Source organism: Neoarius graeffei, chromosome 15, assembly GCF_027579695.1.
Source record: "Neoarius graeffei isolate fNeoGra1 chromosome 15, fNeoGra1.pri, whole genome shotgun sequence".
NCBI classification, from domain to species: Eukaryota; Metazoa; Chordata; class Actinopteri; order Siluriformes; family Ariidae; genus Neoarius; species Neoarius graeffei.
This window is the reverse complement of record NC_083583.1, coordinates 72,582,476-72,599,349: the sequence shown is the minus strand read 5'-3', so window position 1 is coordinate 72,599,349 and position 16,874 is coordinate 72,582,476. Positions and strand designations below refer to the sequence as shown.

Here is a 16,874-nt window from a genome sequence, read left to right as displayed (position 1 = left end):
AGACCCTTAACAGTGTCACACCATGACTGTAAAGGTCACAGCATAATGCTATCACCACTCTAGTTTTTTTTTTTTTTTTGGTTTAAAAAAAAAATCATTGCAAGAGGTATTGATTTCCCATCACGTCAATATTGTTGGCTATTTTATGTAGATTCATTATGATCAAGCCCATTTCAAGGGGGCTCATAATACTTATGCAAGACATTGTACATAGCAGTACCTTTAATCACATTATTAACCTAGAGCTGTAAATGTTGTTCATACAGTCTCGTGCAATGAAGAGAACTCTGGACTCGCCTGCTCTGCAAAGGACAATCCTTATACTCTCTTGGGAGCCCCAGCAGACTACCCACCAATAACTTTTATCAATTTCCCATGTGTTTAACAGTTATTTGTATCTGCCCAATCTATGGTGTACAGCTAAAGGCCAAATAGAAAGCTTAGTGGTGTGTGTGCATTAACACACACATTTTATATATAAATTAGTGTGTGTGTAAATAAAATTGTTCAGAATAAGTTTGTAAACAGTCATTTTTGTAAAAATAAGTGGGGAGAAAGTGTGCTTTTATAGTTTGCACTTTTTATGGGTCATGCCTTGAGTTACAGTGACCCAGAATAACATTCCACTTTTGCATTTTATTTTTACTCATTTTATACAGTTGTTTCACAATCAGGTAAATGCACTATCACGCAAAGCTGATTCTTGGAATAAAAGCATTTCTGTTAACTTGTGCAGGCATTAATTTTGCGTGGTGAAATTAAAAACTGCAAGAATAGAATTAACATATGAAAAAGTTTATTCAATTATTAGTACTATATATTTTATTCCTATTATGTTGGTGAACTTGGTACCTGGGCCTTTGTGTTTACTGCTTTGTTACCTCCGCCAAGGAGGTTATGTTTTCGGTAGCGTTGGTTTGTTTGTTGGTTTGTCTGTTAGCAACATTACGGAAAAAGTAATGAAATTTTTTTCCAGAGGTGTGACTGGGCACAAGTAACAATCCATTAAATTTTGGCGGTGATCCGGGTCACCACCTGAATCCCGGATTTTTTTAAAGGATTAATTTTTTCCCCATTGAAATGAATGGGCGGGCGATGCAAAAAACAGATTTTTCCTTCTGTAGGTCAAAGCGTAAGGTGTAGAGTCATGAAACTTGGTACACTGATAGAGGAGTGGACCCTGATTGATTTCATCAAGTTTCATGTTGGTATGTCTTACGCTTTAGCGCCACCAACTGATCACAGTCTTGCATGCGTTCATGCACGTAACTTTTGATCCATATGTCCGATTTTCATAAGTCTGGTGCCGTTGGAATCCTTGGAACTCGACGATTCCAACGCACCCTATGACGTCATTCTCCGACTAATTAGATTTTCCGCAATTTTGAATTTTGTCCAAAGTGAAGGTAGAGTGACCCTGGCTGCATGTTTTGTCCAATCATCACGAAACTTGGCACACATGATCTCCAGTCCATTCCTAATCAATGATATTCATTTCGCTCTCATACATCAGAGCGTTCGCCCGTGGCAGCCAATCAAAATCGATGGCAAAGCCACCAAACAGGAAGTGAGCTCATATCACGGAAACGCTTTGACATATCAAGACCATATTTAGTGGCATGACTTTGGACACCATCCAAACTACCCTCATCAAATATGGTGTCATTTGGCCACTAGGGGGCGTCACAATTAGCTAAAATGTATTTTGGCTCATATCTCAGAAACGCTTTGACATATCAAGACTATATTTGTTGAGATGACTTTTGGCACCAGTTCATGTATCCTCATCAAATTTGGTGTCATTTGGCCACTAGGGGGCGCCACAATGAGCAAAAACGAGTTTTGGGTCATATCTCTTTACGGATTTAGAATTACATCTAAATTGTCATGTTAGTGATGCTCTGGGATGTCCAAGTAAAGAACCTTGCTAGCCTGTTATCTCCGTATGAGAATCCGCCTTGTGTCTTGGCCAAACTTTCGCATGTTGACACAAAACTTGTCGTGTGGGCGTATGGTCGCCTCTCTTGCTGGGTCACCATGGCGGCGCACCTGAGCAAGCACACTTCTGCATTTTCTCCGGAAATGCATTCTAGTTATTACCTCCGCCAAGAAGGTTATGTTTTCGGTAGCGTTGGTTTGTTTATTTGTTGGTTTGTCTGTTAGCAACATTACGGAAAAAGTTATGAATGGATTGCTCTGAAATTTTTCCCAGAGGTGTGACTGGGCACAAGTAACAATCCATTAAATTTTGGCGGTGATCCAGATCACTGTCTGGATCCCGTAATTTTTTAAAGGATTCTTGGCGGAGGTCTGCGCTCTCCGAGTGCTTTTCTAGTTTTGTATTACACCTGACCATTTCACATTTTCTGATGGCAAAATGTTCACAAGTTAATGCAATATTTGTCATTATGCCCATGTTGTGGATTAATGCGGATCAATAGTAGGTGGCCTTTTCCCATGTAGAGTCATTTTTGCATAATATAATGACATCTGGGTGAAAAAATGTTTTTGATCAATCTCCATGGTTTTCTAATGCTAGCCAGTTGCTCCACTTTTGCTAATTGATGCTTCACTAATTTATAATTTATTTATCAAGACCATATTCAAGTAGAAACTAGAAGTAGAAACTTTCCTGCTCTGGAACCATGTATGAAAGGATATGGGGAAATATTTTTGTTTTCAGACATTAATTATAGGACTCATGCAAAGAATTACAGTGCTGCTTGAAAGTTTGTGAACCCCTTAGAATTTTCGATATTTCTGCATAAATATGACCTAAAATATCATCAGATTTTCACACAAGTCCTAAAAGTAGATAAAGAGAGCCCAGTTAAACAAATGAGACAAAAATATCATACTTGGTCATTTATTTATTGAGGAAAATGATCCAATATTACATATCTGTGAGTGGCAAAAGTATGTGAACCTTTGTTTTCAGTATCTGGTGTGACCCCCTTATGCAGCAATAACTGCAACCAAACGTTTCTGGTAACTGTTGATCAGTCCTGTACACCGGCTTGGAGGAATTTTAACCCATTCCTCCGTACAAAACAGCTTCAACTCTAGGAAGTTGGTGGGTTTCCTCACATGAACTGCTTGCTTCGGGTCCTTCCACAATATTCTGAGTGGATTAAGGTCAGGATTTTGACTTGGCTATTCCAAAACATTAACTTTATTCTTCTTTAACCATTCTTTGGTAGAATGACTTGTGTGCTTAGGGTCATTGTCTTGCTGCATGACCCACCTTCTCTTGAGATTCAGTTCATGGACAGCTGTCCTGACATTTTCCTTTAGAATTCACTGGTATAATTCACAATTCATTGTTCCATCAATGATGGCAAGCCGTCCTGGCCCAGATGCAGCAAAACAGGCCCAAACCATGATACTACCACCACCATGTTTCACAGATGGGATAAGGTTCTTATGCTGGAATGCAGTGTTTTCCTTTCTCCAAACATAACGCTTCTCATTGAAACCAAAATGTTCTATTTTGGTCTCATCTGTCCACAAAACATTTTTCCAATAGCCTTCTGGCTTGTCCATGTGATCTTTAGCAAACTGCAGACAAGCAGCAATGTTCTTTTTGGAAAGCAGTGGCTTTCTCCTTGCAACCCTGCCATGCACACCATTGTTGTTCAGTGTTCTCCTGATGGTGGACTCATGAACATTAGCCAATGTGAGAGAGGCCTTCAGTTGCTTAGAAGTTACCCTGGGGTTCTCTGGTACCTTGCTGACTATTACACGCCTTGCTCTTGGAGTGATCTTTGTTGGTCGACTACTGCTGGGGAGGGTAACAATGGTCTTGAATTTCCTCCATTTGTACACAATCTGTCTGACTATGGATTGGTGAAGTCCAAACTCTTTAGAGATGGTTTTGTAACCTTTTCCAGCCTGATGAGCATCAACAACACTTTTTCTGAAGTCCTCAGAAATCTCCTTTGTTCGTGCCATGATACACTTCCACAAACATGTGTTGTGAAGATCAGACTTTGATAGATCCCTGTTCTTTAAATAAAACAGGGTGCCCACTCACACCTGATTGTCATCCCATTGATTGAAAACACCTGACTTTAATTTCAACTTCAAATTAACTGCTAATCCTAGAGGTTCACATACTTTTGCCACTCACATATGTAATATTGGATCATTTTCCTCAATAAATAAATGATCAAGTATCATATTTTTGTCTCATTTGTTTAACTGGGTTCTCCTTATCTACTTTTAGGACTTGTGTGAAAATCTGATGTTTTAGGTCATATTTATGCAGAAATATGGAAAATTCTAAAGGGTTCACAAACTTTCAAGCACCACTGTAGTTGGCTGTCATTGACAAAATGCAAACATTTTAAACACTGAATTCAGAGTTTATTTGACTACATACAATTTTATTGACTCTTATTAAAATATTTGGATGCTTTTACTTTTTTTTCAAACATATTTTTATTAAACTTTTTGCAGAGCTTGTGTGGAAAAGAGCAACATAAAATATGCACTAGTAAATGTGCCAAGAGAAAAACAGACATTTAAACCTGACAGCTATTGAAAATAGAATATAAACAACAAAAAAAGAAAAAAAATAAATAAGCAAGACAAGAGTTCAGGGAGACTGATCCTTTCCCCAGGCCAGGTCTATAAGTCCTGCCCTCATCCTACAAGGTGCAGTGGCGCCGAGGTAGTCAAGAGACGGATCTCATGTCTGATAAAATAAAAAGGGTTTATCCTTCAATGCTGTAGAGTAAGCTTCAAATGGAATAATATTAGTCACTGTTTGTTTCCACTGATTGAGAGTGGGAGCTTTATCAGAGATCCATAAGGCCAGGATACATTTCTGGGCACAGTGTAGCAGAATGTGTAAAAGGTCTCTGTTGTGAGAATCTGCAGGTAACTCATCCTCTAGTCCCAACAGGCAGGTCCTTGCACTCGGCTGTAGATGACTCTTGAAAATCACATTAAACTGTTGAACAATTACAGTCCAAAACTGCTGGAAAAGAGGACAGCTCCACAAACAATGAGTAAATGATCCAACAGCAGATTGACATTTAATACAAAGCTCAGACAAAGTTGGGTTCATTCTGTGTCTGGCTTCAGGGGTGACATACAGCCTATGTAAAATCTTGAATTGCCTTTCCCAGGCAGAATTAGACACCAAGACCTTAGAGGGTTGGCTGCACAGAGCATCCCAGTCCTCAGGCTCTATTGTACCCAGGTCAGAGTCCCATTTGCCTTTTACTCCAGCAGAATTATCGACATCGAGACAACAGAGAATCCTATAAAGCTTCTTAGTGAAAGATTTAGGTTGCACACCATTTACCAAAAGGGATTCTATAGGAGAAATAGCTAAGCCCCCATTGGAATCTCTCAAACCACATTGAATAAAGCTTCGAACTTGTAGGAATTTAACAAAATCCTTATTGGTGACCCCATGTTTGCTTTTCACTTGCTGAAATGTTAGGATTGAGCCTCCCTGAATCACATCTCCAACAACTTTGATACCCTTATGCTTCCAATCAGCGAGGTCACCCTGAAGTCCAGGTTGTTGTGAATAGGAGTTAACAAAGAGAAACAGTTACTGTACCCTTCCAATTTTCTGACTTTACGCCACATGTTCAACATGTCCTTTAAAAGCAAATTGTCTTTTGTTAGGGTCACAACTCTGCCTGGAGAAATATATAACAAATTGTGCAAGGGGATCCTTCCTAAAGAAGCTGATTGACACCTGAGCCATATAGAATCAGGGTCACCTATAACCATTCCAAAAGAAACTTAAACTGTGCATCCCACAGGTAATATGAAAAGGATGGTGCTGCTAGGCCACCATTTTTAACAGGAAAACATAGAAAACTATCTTAGCCTAGGTCTTTTTTTACATCAAATGATATAATAGCACTATTCAATTTTGTAAAAACATATTTTGGCAGCAAAAATGTAAAGTATTTTCACATTTTGGAGGCACCGCACTACTAAATTTGTAATCATTCATAATTATTCGCATTATCTAGCATTACTGTGATACAATTTCTATTTCACTTATTTATGGTATCAGGAATCTCAGCTAGCTCACCATTCCACCGCTGAGAATTTAGGAATCCTGTTGCACTACTTTGTTATTTATTGTGATTTAATGTAACTCTTAAGTAGCCTGTACTGTGCTGGGTGACTAGCACCCATTAAAAAGGGGGTTACATAAGCTATAGAGCCTTTATATTGACTTGCCTCCAAAGACATGGTAATTTCTTTAACATTAATGAAGCTACAACTTTTAGAATCTTGTGAAAGTTGAATTGTAAATAATCTGAATGTTCTACTTTAATATTTTATAATTTTCATGAACTTTCATTTTTCCTTAGTATCTTACTATCTAAATATGTATTCTGGAACCATATTAAAATTGCAAGTTTTAGAACTTAATAGTTTCTCAAGAAAGTTAGAATTTTGTAAAATTGTCATAAGTTCTCGAATATTTGTTTTAATTAGAATTGTAATCTTTGAGAAATGTTAACATTTTGTTAGAACTTTTTGTTGAACATTACTTAAGTACAACCTTAAGATTTTGTCAGGAAAGGCAGGTAGATAGGAGGTGGATGTATTCGCAGAAGACAGCCTTTATTATAAAGGAAACATACAATAGGCATACAGTCCAAAACAGCAAGCTGAATTAATATCAAGGAACAGGCAAAGGGTCAGGTGAGGCCAGTGTTGCCAGATACTGCTGACGTTTTCCACCCCAAAATATGTTCAAAACCTGCCAAAATTAACTTAAAACCGCCCAATTGGGCGGGAAACTGCCCAATCTGGCAACACTGGGTGAGGCACAAACAGGCTAAATAGGGCTAGACAAGATCAGAATCGGAACACAGAACTAGAATCAGGAAAGCAGAAGGACAACACTATAACAAGGCTCGGTAATGGTGCCTAGCAACGCAATACTTCGCAAAGTCTTGTGTGCAGCATCCTTATATGTGTGTGGTTGATTATGCCTTAATCCGAGGTAGGTGTCCGTCGCTAAAGGCACACACTGTACAGAGCGCACGAGTGCAAATCTGTTGCACGTGTCAGTGCAAGCAGAAGTGACAGAACCCCCCAAAGAGCTCCCCCCAGGAGCTAAGGTCATCTTCGATGACCCCAGGGATGAAAGGCCTGGTGCTGGATGCTGTGCCATTGGCACTCTGCTCTGGCTCTGGGTGAACGTGGCACCAGATTCTTGGGTCAAGTGGGGGCTTGGGTCGGGCCTTGAGTAGATGCAAGGACACAGATGGAGGTTTGGATTCCAGATGAGATGAGACTCTGATGCAATAAATTCTGCCTGTCTAACACACACACACAGAGTACGTGTGTCAGTGTGAGTGTGTTAGTGATCAGTATGTTATAAATAAATGTAGTTTCAGTGACTAAGCTGATAAACACATTATTTGGTTTATTAATGAATAGCTGGTGTGTTTAATCCATCACTTTCTGTTTATCATCAGTTAATTTGAAGCCCAGTAAACTCGAGATCAGTGACATTAATGAGTTGCTTTAGTGGCTGTCGTTATTTGAGAAATTTTATGGATGAACTGCTCAAAGTAATAATTTCTAGCTGGTTTTTTAAAATTTTTTTTAATTCAAAACTAAGTATACTGCTCAGTGAACAGTGAGGTGATCAAACTGGGTCAAAAATATAAAGTCAAAAATCCCTATATCACAGTCAGAGTTATTCACACAGAAACTATTGAAACACTGAAAAAGAATTAAAATTATTAGCATCTTTCATTCTCGTTCAAACTCCAGTGATGTCTAAATCTCAATCTGAATACTGGATTCAAATCCTGGTGTCTTCACTGCTCTAAAACAACAGATTAACTCTAATATTCTCTGTGTGCTGTAACCCACAGTATGCATACATCCATACACTAATGAATTCAGTGACTCTGGGAATCCAGGACTGTTTTATAAACACTGCATTAGCTCTCCTGAAGGTTCCAGAGCGTCGGGTTCTCGGTTTCTGTGCTGTCGTGTTGAGAGTCGTGTCTCTGCTAATCTACAATGCCTTGAAAAAGTATTCATACTCCTTGAACTTTTTCACATTTTTCCACCTTACAACCACGAACTTAAAAGTGTTTTATTGAGATTTTATGTGATAGACCAACACAGAGTAGCACATACAGTAATTGTGAAGTGAAACAAAAATGATAAATGGTCTTCAAAATTTTAAACAAATAAAAATCTGAAAAATGTGGTGTGCATTAGTATTCAGCCCCCTGTACTCTGATACATCTAAATACAATCCAGTGCAATCAATTGCCTTCAGAAGTCATCTAATTAGTTAATGGAGTCCTACTGTGTGTAATTTACTCTCAGCATAAATACACTTGTTCTGTGAAGGCCTCAGTGGTTTGTTAGAGAACACTGAAGAACAAACAGCATCATGAAGACCAAAGAACTCATCAGACAGGTCAGGGATAAAGTTCTGGAGAAGTTTAAAGCAGGGTTAGGTTATAAAAAAATATCCCAAGCTCTGAACATCTCAAGAAGAATCCATCATTCAAAAATGGAAAAAGTATGGCACAACTGCAAACCTACCAAGACATGGCCGTCCACCTAAACTGACAGAGCGAGCAAGGAGAGCACTGGTCAGAGAAGCAGCCAAGAGGCCCATGATCACTCTGGAGGAGCTGCAGAAATCCACAGCTCAGGTGGGAGAATCTGTGCACAGGACAACTATAAGTCGTACACTCCACAAATCTGGCCTTTTTGGAAGAGTGGCAAGAAGAAAGCCATTGTTGTAAGACAGGCATAAGAAGTCCTGTTTGCAGTTTGCCAGAAGCTATGTAGGGGACACAGGAAACATGTGGAAGAAGGTGCTTTGGCATCAAGAACATCCTGACCAGCTGCATCACCGTGTGGTACGGCGCCTGCACCATGTCCTGCTGCAAGAGACTGCAGTTCATCGTGAGAGCAGCTGAGAGGATCATTGGTGTCTCTCTCCCTTCTCTAATAGATATTTATAACTCCCGCCTCACCCGCAAAGCCATCAGGATTGCAGGTGACCCCACCCACCCATCTCACAGCCTCTTCAGTCTGCTGCCATCGGGGAGGAGACTGCGGAGTCTCCGGGCCAAAACCAGCAGGCTCAAGAACAGTTTCTTTCACCAGGCGGTCAGGAGGCTCAACTCCCTCCCTGTTCTGCCCCTCCTCCCCCCTCTGCCCCCTGCCACAGATTCTGCTCGCACTCCCCCCTGCCCCCCCTTCAGCATCTGACATGTCACCCTCACAGTTCCCCCCCAACACACACACATTAGTGCATCTAAAAAAATTAGAATACCATGAAAAAGTTCATTTTTTTCATAATTTAATTAAAAAAGGTAAACTTTCATATATTCTATATTCATTACATGTAAAGTGAAATATTTAAAGCCTTTTTTTTGTTTTAATTTTGATGATTATGGCTTATAGCTCATGAAAATCAGAAATCCAGTATCTCAAATTATTAGAATATTCCCTAAGATCAATCAAAAAAAGAATTTACAATACAGAAATGTCCAACTTCTGAAAAGTATATTCATTTATACACTCAATACTTGGTTGGGGCTCCTTTACCATGAATTACTGTATCAGTGCAGTGCGGCATGGAGGTGATCAGTCTGTGGCACTGCTGAGGTGTTATTGAAGCCCAGGTTGCTTTGATAGTGGCCTTCAGCGTATCTGTATTTTTGGGTCGGGTGTTTCTCATCTTACTCTTGACAATACCCCATAGATTCTCTATGGGGTTCAGGTCAGGCAAGTTGGCTGGCCAATCAAACACAGTAATATCATGGTCAGCAAACCATTTGGTAGTAGTTTTGGCACTGTGGGTAGGTGCTAAGTCCTGCTGGAAAAGGAAATCAGCATCTCCAAAAAGCTCATCAGCAGATGGAAGCATGAAGTGCTCTAAAATCTCCTGGTAGATGGCTGTGTTGACTTTGGACTTGATAAAATACAGTGGACCAACACCAGCAGATGACATGGCACCCCAAATCATCACAGACTGTGGAAACTTCACACTGGGCTTCAAACACCTTGGATTCTGTGCCTCTCCACTCTTCCTCCAGACTCTAGAACCGTGATTTCCAAATTAAATGCAAAATGTACTTTCATCTGAAAAGAGGACTTTGGACCACTGAGCAACAGTCCATTTCTTTCTCTCCTTAGCCCAGATAAGACACTTCTGACATTGTCTCTGGCTCAGGAGTTGCTTGATATTAGGAATGCGAAAGTTGTATCCCCTTTCTTGAAGATGTCTGTTCGTGATGGGTCTTGATACACTGACACCAGCCTCAGTCCACTCCTTGTGAAGCTCTCCCAAGTTCTTGAATTAACTTTTCTTGACAATCCTCTCAAGACTGTGGCCATCCCTGTTGCTTGTGCACCTTTTCCAGCCACCCTTTTCAGCAATGACCTTTTGTGGCTTACCCTCCTTGTGGAGGGCATCAGTGATCATCTTCTGGACAACAGTCAAGTCAGCAGTCTTCCCCATGATTGTGGTTGTGTGTACTGAACTAGACCGAGAGATACACTGTGCTCATACTGTTTTACTCAAACTCGAAATGAAATATTCTAATATTTTGAGATTGTTTTTTTTATGTTTTTGTACTGTATGCCATACTGATTAAAATTAAAATAGAAAAAATGCTTGAAACATTTTAGTTTATGTGTAATGAGTCTATAATATATAACATTTTCACGTTCTTAAATAACTGATGGAAAATATTGAACTTTTTCACAATATTATAATTTTTTGAGATGCACTAGTACATACATACATACTCTCAACGTTCATTAACACACTGAACTCAGGGACTGCACATTTCACTTTACCTCGCCCATTTGCACTATTCCGCACTACCTCACCTTAACAGCCATTAATTTATTGTTTATACTGCTTATTTCATGTTTACCTGCTATACCTCAAGTGCCCTTGACTGTTTATTTGCACCAATTTACGTGTGTGAGTGTTTAGTCTGTCTAGTTCTTATCTAGAGTGTTTATTATAGTGATTACCACTATTCTTGACACAAAGGGGATTAAAACAAAAGAAATGGTTAAAAATCTTGGCGTTTTCACTGACAGCGAGCTAAACTTTGACAGGCACATGAAAGCAATCACGAAAACGGCATTTTATGACCTAAAAAACATTAACAAACAAAGAGGACATGTCAAAAAATGATCTGGAAAAACTGATACATGCCTTCATCTCTAGTAGGGTTGATTACTGCAATGGCCTTTTCACAGGCCTGCCAAAAAAAAACGTCAAACAACTTCAGCTGGTGCAAAATGCAGCAGCTAGGGTTCTCACACGAACAAAAAGAACAGAGCACATTACTCCAATTCTAAGGTCCCTTCACTGGCTTCCAGTAAACTACAGAATTGACTTTAAAGCATTGCTGCTGGTGTACAAATCTCTAAATGGTACAGGGCCCAATTACCTCTCTGATATGTTGCAGCGGCCTAACCCAATCAGATCTACCAGATCGCAGCAGAAAAATTTACTGTTAAAACCTGTTGTTAAAACAAAGTGTGGTGAAGCAGCTTTTAGCTACTATGCAGTGCAGCTATGGAACCAACTGCCAGAGGACATCAAAAATGCTCCTGCTGTTGGCAGCTTCAAATCTAGACTAAAGACCAAGCTGTTCTCAGATGCTTTCTGCTAAATTATTAATATTGCCATCTCTACATGTTTTAAACTCTTTACTTTTACAGTCTCTCCATGTTTTAAATTTTACTTAACTTTTATTCTATTTTATTCTGCTGTTTTTTTAATTGAACTTTTATCTCATTTTATTATTTTATTTCTACTATTGTTTAATTCTTATTAATTTTCTTCCCCATTTATTTTATGTAATTTTATTTTCTATTGTTTACTGTTTTGCTTTTACTTCTGTAAAGCACATTGAACTGCCACTGTGTATGAAATGTGCTATATAAATAAACTTGCCTTGCCTTTATACTGTTTATATCGTTTGTTTGAGTGTTTAGTCTGTCTAGTTCTTATCTAGAGTGTTTTTACTGTTTATATTGTCTATGAGTGTTTAGTCTATGTCTAGTTCTTATCTAGAGTGTTTATACTGTTTGTTTTTTCAATTATTCTATTTTTATTTATTGCATTGCCTGTTTGCACCGTGGGTCAGAGAGGACTGAAATTTCATCTGTGCTGTATGTCGAGCATGTATAGCATATTTGACAATAAAGTTGACTTGACTTGAAGTTGAACTTTTTGGCCTAAATGCAAAGCGCTATGTGTGGCGGAAAACTAACACTGCTCATCACCCTGCACACACCATCCCCACTGTGAAACATGGTGGTGGCAGCATCATGCTATGGGGATGCTTTTCTTCAGCAGGGACAGGGAAGCTGGTCAGAGTTGATGGGAAGATGGATGGAGCTAAATACAGGGCAATCCTGGAAGAAAACCTGTTGGAGGCTGCAAAAGACTTGAGACTGGGAAGGAGCTTCACCTTCCAGCAAGACAATGACCCTAAACATACAGCCAGAGCTACAATGGAATGGTTTAGATCAAAGAATATTCATGCGTTAGAATGGCCCAGTCAAAGTCCAGACCTAAATCCCATTGAGCATCTGTGGCAAGACTTGAAAATTGCTGTTCACAGACGCTCTCCATCCAATCTGGCTGAGCTTGAGCTATTTTGCAAAGAAGAATGGGCAAAAGTTTCAGTGTCTAGATGTGCAAAGCTGGTAGAGACATACCACAAAAGACTTGCAGCTGTAATTGCAGCAAAAGGTGGCTCTACAAAGTATTGACGCAGGGGGGCTGAATACTAATGCACACCACATTTTTCAGATTTTTATTTGTTTAAAATTTTGAAGACCATTTTCGTTTCACTTCACAATTATGTGCTACTCTGTGTTGGTCTATCACATAAAATCTCAATAAAAAACTTTTAAAGTTTGTGGTTGTAAGGTGGAAAAATGTGAAAAAGTTCAAGGGGTATGAATACTTTTTCAAGGCACTGTAAGTCTGATTGTAAATTTGGATATGCCGATGAGCTAAAAGCAGCATTTGACTTGCAAACAGTTATTGTCATTTGTGTGTGTGTGTGTGTGTGTGTGTGTGTGTGTGTGTGTGTAGGGGTTTAAATCTTTCCACGCTGCTCCTGACGGAGTGTGTGTGAACAAGGGATTGAGAATCAGAGGAAAGTGTGTGTGCGTGCGCATCACCCTTCTCCTAGCAGTTACACATTCTCTTCTTATAAAAACAACACCACCACCACACACACACAGTCTTATTCACCTGTTGTGTGATTTATTGAATTAATGCATAAAGAAGTGGAGAAGTTGTGGTATCTATCTGTCTGTTTTCTCTCTCCTTACATATCTGTCTGTCTCTCTTAACTTACAGATCACATATCTGTCTCTGTATATTTCTCCCCTATATCTGCCTCTGAACACGTGTTTATCTCTCCCCATATCTCTCATTCTCTGTGTACAAACTCTCCATATATCTGCCTCACACTTTCTGCATATTAGTCTCTCTCTTTCCATAGGCTTTCTCCACATCTGTCTGTCCCTCTCTTTTTCCTCCCACATCTCTCTCTGCTTCTTTCCTGTCCATCTCTCTCCGTGCAGTGTGATTAGTGTAACCATGGTGATAGTTTTGTCAGCACATCACTACAATCATGTGTTATTAATGGTTGGAATAAATGTCATATTTGTAAATCGAACACTTATTCCTGAGTGTAATGAGCACCCGCAGGACACGGAGAGAACATGCAAACTCCACACAGAAAGACCCTTGTCAGCCACTGGGCTCAAACCCAGGACCTTCTTGCTGTGAGGCGACAGTGCTAACTACTACACCACCATGCCGCCCCAAAACTAACATTTCAATCAAAAAAAAAAAAAAGAGCAGAACAGGTTCCTGAAGTTGAGGTTAGATTTAGGTGTAGCACAGTGTTAATTATCTGCACTAATAATCATAACAATGGGAGTTCTTCAGAAGGACAGGAAGATCTGTGTGTGTGTGTGTGTGTGTGTGTGTGTGTGTGTGTGTGTGTGTGTGTACCTGCTCTCAGATTCTGTGTGTATTGTATACACTCGCTGGTCATGGTGCAGCGTTCCCGTGGGACTCAGCACTCTTCTGATTGTGTTACTGTGAGTGCTGTGTGTGTTTACAGTGTGCATCCTCAGCATGGGTGCTGATGAAGCTCTCGTGAACCAGCATGTGATGTGTGCTGACACCCAGAGTGGAGTTTCGGGCAGATGGGCAACGACACATTACAACAGGAAACTCCACATCCACATAGGGGTGTGTGTCCTGCAACAAGCTCACCATCCAAAACACAACATACACAATTTGAAGAAAAATCATAGTGGGGAGGGGATGGATGGATGGATGAATAAAGAAATAAATACTTTTTGTCATGACCTTCTTGATCTTCAGACATGTGTGTGTGTGTGTGTGTGTGTACCTCAGTACACGGTAACTCTGCTCGTTCCTCCAGTGTGACCATGATGCCATCGAGAATCTGCAGCTGAGGGAGACGCAGAATCACAAACGGCCTGTGGAGGGAGCGCCGTGCCACCTACCCCCCACACACACACACACAGAGTGTAGTGTGACATACAGGAGTGAAATACTCTGTCAGGGTGTGTGTGTGTGTGTGTGTGTGTGTTTGTTACCGGATTGTCCACCACAGACAGTTCTATAAGTGACGGAAGACCCTCCAGTTTATCCAACTCAGTGATATCCTACAACACACACACACACACACACACACACACACACACACACACACACAGAAATACTCCAAATACCAGGGATGTACTGTACAAAGAAAGAAATTTACATGTACACAAGGCAGGTTTTGTAGGTGTGTGTGTGTGTGTGTGTGTGTGTGTGTGTGTTACCTGCAGCTTGTTGTTGTTGAGGTGCAGACGTTGCAGGCGTGTGAGCTGCAGGTGTGTGAGGCTACGCAGGCGGTTATCATTTAGGCTGAGGTCAATCAGGTGTGTATGTGAGCTGAACCATTTCTCACTCAGCATTTTCACTCGGTTCTGATCCAACACCAACTCACGCAGGAGACTCAGACCCTCCAAACCCTCCACCTGCACTATCTCATTACCTTACACACACACACACACACACACACACACACACACACACACACACACAATAATTAAACACATTTGCAACTGAATAATGCTGACATTCACTAACTGCGACCTTAAAGCAGCATGATTTTTTTTTTTTATAAAAGGTGTTGTGTAGTGTTGTGTGGTGTGTCATGTTGTGCTGTGAGGTGTAGTTGTACAGTGTAGTGTTGTGCATTGTGTTATGCTGTGTTATATAGTGCAGTGTTGTGCAGTATAGTATTGTGTAGTGTTGTCACCCTGCAGGAACAGAGCTCTCAGACCAATCAGGCGACTCAGCTGCACATCTCTCAGGTTTGAGATGCCGTTATAGCCGAGATGAAGAACCTCCAAGCTGCACATGAGAGGTTCCAAACTTTCCACACTCACGCACTCCCTACTGATGAGAGAAAGAGATGAAAAATAACACACACACACACACTCAAACACTTTCAGTGTTAAAAAAAAAACGCACACACACAAAATCAAACCCCATTTCCAGAAAAGTTAGGATATTTTCCAAAATGCAATAAACACAATGCATGTGAACCTTTATTTAACTGACAAAAGTCCAAAGAAAATATTTTTAATAGTTTTACTGGCCAACTTAATTGTATTTTGTAAATATAAACAAAGAATTTGATGCCTGCAACATGCTCAAAAAAAGTTGAGACAGAGGCGAAATAAGACTGAAAAGTTTATAGAATATTCAAGTAACACCATTTTGCAAGATTGCATAATAACATAATAAGCAGGTTTTCTCTAGTTGGTAGAGGGGTTTCCATGCACCCCCCGGGAAATAATTTTCTAATTAGCGTTACTAGAAGGGAAAACGTGTAGATAATGAAATGCAATGTTAAAAGGTTGTCAAAATGTCCCACGTTACTTTTTTATGTTAATTTATCCAAATGAGTCGCCATGACCGAAAAATAAAATTTTTGCTACAACTCAGTCAAATATGCCAAAACCTGCACCAAGATGGCATCTAAACCTATGTTTTCAGGGTCAAAGAACATGTTAACACTATTTCTTAGGTGACCACATGTGCCCATTCCTAGCAAATATGCAAATCAGGGCTGCCATTATGGAAAAACGTCAACTTTTAAATATCTCATTCCATACTGGAGAAAACATCAAAACAGGTACTTCTACCTCCCCAAAACAATGGTCATAAAATGCAGAAATGCTATTTTTGAAGTCGTCTGATGTATTCCTGACATTCTAGGACGTGTATAAGAAAATACAAATCAATGAGTCACCATTATGAAAAAAATCGCTTTCTGAAAATCTCTCAATCCATACTGCACAAAACATCAAAACAGTTATATCTACCTCCCCAAAATAAAGGACAAGAAATATAATGGAGATAGTTTTGTAGTTTGTTTATGTGATCTTAACATGCTACGGAGTAGCTACGTTTGGGATTCCTGTGTTCACTAGTTACCAGTCTTGACTCAGGTAAAAACAAAATGCCCGACACTCTTCACAGAACTTCTTGCAAAGGTCTGCAAGTCTGAAGGCAATTCAACGGGAATCAGTTGATGTTAAGGTAAGAAAATAATCAGAACTTCTTTCTCATCTCATCTCATTACCTCTAGCCGCTTTATCCTTCTACAGGGTCGCAGGCAAGCTGGAGCCTATCCCAGCTGACTACGGGCAAAAGGCGGGGTACACCCTGGACAAATCGCCAGGTCATCACAGGGCTGACACATAGACACAGACAACCATTCACACTCACACCTATGGTCAATTTAGAGTCACCAGTTAACCTA

General features: G+C 39.9%; 2 protein-coding genes across 2 annotated transcripts in view; one reads left to right on the top strand and one right to left on the bottom strand.

Annotated features, from left to right (window-relative positions):
* The window catches only part of zdhhc13 (zinc finger DHHC-type palmitoyltransferase 13), a 108,589-nt gene extending 108,073 nt beyond the window's left edge, over positions 1–516 (top strand). Inside the window, exon 17 of the mRNA XM_060941833.1 lies at positions 1–516. This exon is cut by the window's left edge and continues 481 nt beyond it. The gene's annotated coding sequence lies outside the window, so the exon portion shown is untranslated.
* Positions 517–6,633: 6,117 nt separating this feature from the next.
* The window catches only part of LOC132898969 (leucine-rich repeat-containing protein 9-like), an 85,579-nt gene continuing 75,338 nt past the window's right edge, over positions 6,634–16,874 (bottom strand). The window contains 7 exon segments of the mRNA XM_060940631.1: positions 6,634–7,307; positions 14,036–14,137; positions 14,139–14,287; positions 14,442–14,555; positions 14,653–14,721; positions 14,881–15,095; positions 15,363–15,502. Of these exon segments, the coding sequence (XP_060796614.1) occupies positions 6,866–7,307; positions 14,036–14,137; positions 14,139–14,287; positions 14,442–14,555; positions 14,653–14,721; positions 14,881–15,095; positions 15,363–15,502 (1,231 nt within the window). The 3' untranslated portion in view covers positions 6,634–6,865.